A 6,258-nucleotide genomic window follows, 5' to 3' on the forward strand; every position below is an offset into this window, starting at 1 on the left:
TTCAATCCCCGGCCGCCGGCAAGGGTCCCCCCCACACACACACACACACAAAAAAAAAATGTTTTTTGAGATTAGAGTTTGTGAAAAGAATTATACCTGCCATATAAGTAAGGAATAATTTTTTATGGTTTTGTTATAAATAAAAGGTAAAAGGTGAAAAAGACCTGTTGGTGGAGTCACAGCCTATACACAGAAGAAATGCCACTTGCAGAGTTTTCCTTTGTGCCTTTGAATTCGGAAAGCATAGGGACCTTGCCACAAGCTCAGATCAAATGACTGGAGCATTTTCTGGGTGAAACTTATAAAATCCAAGTTCATAGGTTGTCCTTTTTTGTTTTGTTTTTTTCTTGATCATCCATCCTCAGTGATCCGAATACAGGGTCATCTCTGAGGGCTGAGAACAGCATTCGGGGGCGAGAGCTAAGGATGAGGTGGAGGGCGCAGTCTGCTCCCACGCGCAGCTCGGCAGAGAACTGCTGCCCCATGGTGGCCCCGGCAGCCCTGGCATGACAGACAGCGCCTGGGAGGAAGGAGGCACTTGTGGCTCCCCTCGTGGGGACGGGGCCAGGCCTCCCGGGAGCTGGGGGCACAAGTGGCAGGTCGTCCAGAGCTGAGGGATCCAGAGCCCCTGATCAACACTGGGCTGCTGGCTCATGCCCTCTTGGGCCAGTCATGACCCAGTGGGGGGAAAGCAATATGGGTGGGCATAAAGCAATTGACCCTAGGGGAACCCCAGTGCCTCTGGCTCAAGATCTCCAGGCTTGACGCAGCGGTTCTCCTTCATTCCATCGTCCCTTGGTGCACTGGGCATTCCTGAGGGCTTTTGGGAGCACAGGCAAGACAAGGGCAAGTAGGGGGAGCTGGCGAAGGCTGTGAGGAAAGAGAAGGGAATTTGGAGACATGGAGAGGGGCGGTTACCTTTCCACTGGGGAAGCCTGACCATCGCCCACCTCCAAGCAGGTGGAATCTGTCCCCACCTCGTCTGTAAACCTCTAGCAAATGACTAAATGATGTCAAATTACTGAGATATGCACGATAGGCAGAAGATCCCTCCTTTTTCAGCCTTAGTTATTACCAAGCATGGAAATTCCATCCCACAAAGATTTATTAAGTTGCTTCCTTCTAGAGGAATTCCAAGCCAGTGGGGATTGAGTTGCAAATGGCCCAGAGTGTATGAAGACACCCCTGCCCTTGTCTTCACTCCAGCCCCATGCACCCCGCTACGTGGCCCCCGTGGCCTCAGCGGAGAATGGGACGAACTGGTGGCCCTGCGGTGGGCCTCACAGTTTCCCAGGGCAGCTGTGCGCGGGTCCACCATCCCCAGCAGACCCCGTCTGAGATCTAGGAGCCCAGGAAGACCCTGAAGAGGGCAGGGCACTGGGGCCAGCAGCTCAGGGCAGCGCCTACCTGAATCAGAGCTGAACCAGCAAACAACAGTGGAGGAAGAGGAAGGCTGAGTCCCCCGGCTCCCGCCATGGGCTTCCGGGCGTGGAAGGTGCCCTTGGAGTGAGGACTTGGACATTCTCAGGCACTGAGGGCGCTGATGCCAGCAGGGCTGAGCACCAGCGCCTGGAGGATGTCAGAGAGGGACACCACGCCCAGAAGATGCTGGGTCTCGTCCACTAACACCAGCCGGTGTACCTGTGGGCCCACAGACATCAGTGTGGGGCCAGAGCCATGGGCCAAAGTTGTGACACAGCGGGATCCAGAGTGTTAGAGAGGGCTCTGACCCTCGGGGAGGTCGGCTGGCTGTGGCCCTGGGCACGAGGACCCTGTGGACAGGACTAGGCGTGCAGGCCAGTGTGGATACCAAGAGTTTGGCCATGAAATGGGAGGACCAGGCAGAAGCCTGGTGTAAAGAGATGACTGGAGCTGCTCCCAAGAAAAACTGGGCCAAACACCCTGAAAGTATGTGCAGAGGGGCGGGGTACCTGCTCCTGGGCAATCCGGTCAATGACTTCCCCCAGACTTTCATGGGGCTGGCAGGACAGGACTCCCTCCAGACACAGTGTCCTCTGTCTCAGAGCTTCTCCCACACTCATGTCTAGGTGGTTGTAGGTTTGCTGGGCAGCCAGGTGCTGGGGCAGGAGGGAAGTTCCACTCCTAGTCATGCCCTCTGCCAGCCCCAATTCCCGCAGATATTGTCCCCTACATGCAAAAGTCCCCCCCGGCCCATAGATACCCCCACCACTGTTCCTTATACCAGCAGCTTCCCTGTGGCCCGCCAGCTTCCCTCCATCCCCACTGACACTTACAATCACATCAAAGCGGGAGTAGAGGCCCACGACCTGACCTGCAGCAGTGGGGGTGGGGGGGGGTGAGAAAAAGACAAGGAGAAGGTTCCCATCAGAACCAGGATGCCACACAAGGGTGCCTGGGGTGGGATATTGGAATGAACCCCTCCACATTATATTGGATATTGGAATGAACTCCTCCACCCCTTCACGCTCCCCCCATGCAAGTGGCTTTATAATGAGGCATCAGGTTGCCATTTCCTGAAGCTACAGACCAAGCAATCGAATAGCATGTGAGAGAGACAGAGAGAGAGAGAGAGAGAGCCTGATGTCATGCATCATGACTTGTGGCTTCACCTATGAAATGTTCTAGCCTCAACTGGACAGCCTGAGTCTGATCAAGTCTTTATCTCTAATTTCTGGTTTACAGGCAACACAGGAATAGAGGGACATGATAAAGAACACCTGTAGAAAGCAAATAGATAAATTTGGAGGTAGGACATCCTAGGCAAAAACTCACCTAAGCATTTTCACTTATCAGTGTCATGAAAATAAAGCAGGGAGGAAACTCTTCTAACTAGGGGGAATTCAGGGGACAAAAGGAGCAAATGCAAAGTATGGATCCTCACTGGATTCTGGCTTGAGTAGTCAACTGTAAAAAAGGGATATTCTTGGTGGAAAGTGGGGAAATGAGAGTAAAGATTAGATACTAGATAATATCAATGTTATTTTTAGTTTTGTTAGGTGATATAAGAAATACATTTATTCTGAGAGATGCAGACTGGGGTGTTAAGAGGTAAAATGAGGCTGTAACTTAAATTGTTTCAGAAAAAAAGAAAGAATCGGTTATGGTACTATGTTGACAGTAGTTAATCCAGGCAATAGATAGATGCGGTTTTCTTTATGTAGTTTTTCTATTATTTTTGTAGAATTGGAAATTTTCAGAATCAAAAAGAAAGACTTCTTGAGCTCCAGCTTCATTATGGCGATCTTAGCTTTGGAATAGTTTCAGCCATAGATCAAGTAGAGACATGATCTTGGAGTCCCTCTAACCCCTATTTTTTCAGAGCAGGAACTTGTGGTTTGAGTGGAGATCCACCCTACCAAAGCCCATTTTAGAATGAACTAAAAGTAAACATCTTCTGCCTCTCTCTTATTATGCCCATTTTATTGCATAAAATATTTTACGTCATCCTGGTAGTTAGAAGTGTGGGTTTTATTAAGATTCCCACTTCATAAATGGGGAAACAAAGGCACAGAGAGGCTAAGGAACTGGTCCAAGGCACGAAGCAAGCAGAGACTTCTCTCCCTGATGCCACCTTGGCACCCGCGGATGCCCTGTAGATCCCTGCCACCCACTACTCCACCCACCCAGGGCGCCTGTCCCGGGTGTGATACCAGCTTCGTTGATCACCGGCAGCGCAGACACGCGTCGATCCACAAAGATATCCAGCGCAGTGAGGACAGGTGCTGTTTCCAGCACCACAGCCAGGTCTCGGAACGTGCCGATGCCCAAATCTTGAACAGTGCGGGAGAGGAAGGAGGGCCGGGGCAACAGGGCACCCTGGTTGGGTTGGGGGTGGGTGGTGATCAGTGTGGGCAGTCCCCAGCTGAGAAGCTGAAGATATCTCAGCCCCTCTGGTCACCCCCCGGGGCTGGACCCAGGCTCACAAAAATGTGCAGGAACTTCAGCAGCCGCTTGTGCGTGAGGATGTAAAGCACAGTGCCCGACACAGGGTCCAGGACTGGTAGGCGGTGGATCCGGTTTTTGATGAGGCTGTAGACAGCTTCAAAGAGGCTGCAGAGGTGGCAGTAGTGAGCGTGGGGCAGCCTGGGGGCAGACACCCCCCCTCCCAGCCATGGAGGCAGGAGCCAGTGCAGAGCCAGGGATTGGGGGAGAGGGTGTGCAGGGCAAGGATGCTGAGGGTGGATGCTGGCGGTGCTCACCTGTCATTAGGACAGATGGAGACAAGAGGCTTGAAGCAGCCCTGAAGGTAGATCTCTGCAGGAAAAGCCAGAGTCAGGCCAAGAAAGCTGGGTACCCGGTCTTGCCCAGCAGCCCCCAGACTGGCTCCTTTCCCCAGGCCTCTGGGCTCCTATCACCCTACCCCGCTTCCTGCAGGATATCCCCGCTGCCTGTCCTCCATCTCAGAGCCTTGGCCCCACACTCACCCGCGTGCCCTCAGCTCCTTACCGCCACCCCTCTGCCGACTCACCTCTCCAGGTCTCAATCTTATGTTCTTCAATCTCATAGATCTGGACCTAAAGACATGGACAGGACTCCGGAAGTCAGACTTGGGCCCCTCAGGCACAGTCTCCCCCAAATCCCTTCCACCCAGGCCACAGAGGTGCCCCCCGGACTCCCAGCCCGCTCCTCACCAGGGGGGATCTGTAATAGCGATGCAGCACCAAGATGAAATCTGTGATGGTCAGCATCCCTGCGGGGGGCGGGGGGAACGTGTAGGGGTGGGGGCGTCAGCCTGGGATCTTGAGTGGTCAGACCCAGCCCCTGCCCCACCAAGGTCCTAGCACTGACACAACAGTGGGGCGTGGAAAAGGAGATTGGGGCAGCCCTTCCTGAGAACCCCAGTTATTCCTTTTCTGCTTCCCCGTTCATTTCTCCCCTGTCCCGTCCCCCATTTCCGGTCTCCTGTTTGCCCTCCTCCCTTTCCTCTTTACCTACTTAGCACCCGTCACATGGACCTCGGGGTACAGAGCCGGAAGGGGTCAGCTGGTCACGAATCTTCCATGGACAGGGCAATGGAGGCCCATTCCCTACCAGCTGGCCTCCACAGACTCGGGGGGAGGGCCCCCAAACCATGGGCTTGGCTCAGCCTGCGGGTCTGCTCAAGCATGGGTTGCTTCAGAGCCGGCCCTAGCATCACGTCTTGTGGTTCCCTCTTCTCCGTGCCCCACCACCTCCACCTTCCCCGCCCCTCCTCACCCACAAAGCTCTGCTTCTTGCTGTCCCACAGCGGGGCCGCCCGGACACCATTGGCCACCAGGGCAAAGAAGGCCTTCTTGATCTGAGGGGGGCAAGAGCAGAGGGGTGAGTCACGACCCTCCGTGGGGCCTCTTTGACAATGTGCTTACCTGCTTTCTCCTGGCGTGGCACACAGGACACAGCCTTGCCGGGCACACTTACTGCAGAGGTAAGGCTGTGGCCAGGGCCCAGAGGGGCCCCCTCCTCAGGCCCCCTCCCCAACCAGGGTGTAGGAAACAGACCAGCATTTTGACTTGGAAGCCAGAGGTATACAGACAGCGTCGTTTTTCTCATCTAAGTACTAATATAGTTATTCACATAATTGAAATATTTTTCTCTAAATAAACTTTACATGGACTCATTTTGGCCTCAATACTTAAACAATACTATCCCGACATTCTGGTTGCAAATTTCTAAGACATGTTAAAATAAATGCAAAGCTACTAAAATGAATGCATTTGTTCATGTGTCACCAGCATCAGATCCCTAACCTTGCTTTGGGAAACCGGCTCTACCTGCATTCTCAGCTCAGTCATAGCTTGGGCTAATGGCGAGGAGGCACCAGAGCTCATCCAATGCTTCTGTTATTGAGAGTCCAGTGTTCTTTTCCTTTTTTTTTTTTTTAAAGATTTGTTTATTTATGCACACAAGAACTGGGGTACAGGCCAGATGTGTGGGAGGGTGGGAGGATTCAGCAGAGACAGAGTGGGGAGCAGAACAGGCAGACTGAGTGAAATACACTGCTGAGGGGAGCAGCGGGCGAGTCAGGAGAGGTCTGCTGCACCATGTGGGTTGCTCCCTGGCAGGCCGGGGATCGAACTTGTGCTGCAGAGGCTGTGGATAGCTTCACAATGCTGTGCTTAACCCCTTGCACCACCAGGGAGGCCCCAGTGCTCTTTGTCTTAAGTGGCACTGTAATGTTTTCCCCATACTGTGGGATTCAAAGGTGTTACTATCTATCTGAGGTTGTCCCTAGACTCTTCTGAAGACTGTAGAGCAAAGGAGGCATTTAATCCCCATTTTAGAGCTGAGAGAGATACA

At 53.2% G+C, this 6,258-nt stretch overlaps 1 protein-coding gene across 1 annotated transcript in view; it reads right to left on the reverse strand.

Annotated features, from left to right (window-relative positions):
* Positions 1-1,524: 1,524 nt before the first annotated feature.
* The window catches only part of PRKAG3 (protein kinase AMP-activated non-catalytic subunit gamma 3), a gene marked incomplete at both ends in the record, with an annotated part of 6,482 nt that continues 1,748 nt past the window's right edge, over positions 1,525-6,258 (reverse strand). The window contains 9 exons of the mRNA XM_084227774.1: positions 1,525-1,641; positions 1,932-2,078; positions 2,256-2,293; positions 3,633-3,798; positions 3,906-4,032; positions 4,182-4,236; positions 4,451-4,496; positions 4,614-4,672; positions 5,179-5,260. Of these exons, the coding sequence (XP_084083900.1) occupies positions 1,525-1,641; positions 1,932-2,078; positions 2,256-2,293; positions 3,633-3,798; positions 3,906-4,032; positions 4,182-4,236; positions 4,451-4,496; positions 4,614-4,672; positions 5,179-5,260 (837 nt within the window). The remainder of the gene's footprint in view (positions 1,642-1,931; positions 2,079-2,255; positions 2,294-3,632; positions 3,799-3,905; positions 4,033-4,181; positions 4,237-4,450; positions 4,497-4,613; positions 4,673-5,178; positions 5,261-6,258) is intronic.

This window comes from Talpa europaea (assembly GCF_964194135.1).
Source record: "Talpa europaea genome assembly, chromosome: 1".
Taxonomy (NCBI): Eukaryota; Metazoa; Chordata; class Mammalia; order Eulipotyphla; family Talpidae; genus Talpa; species Talpa europaea.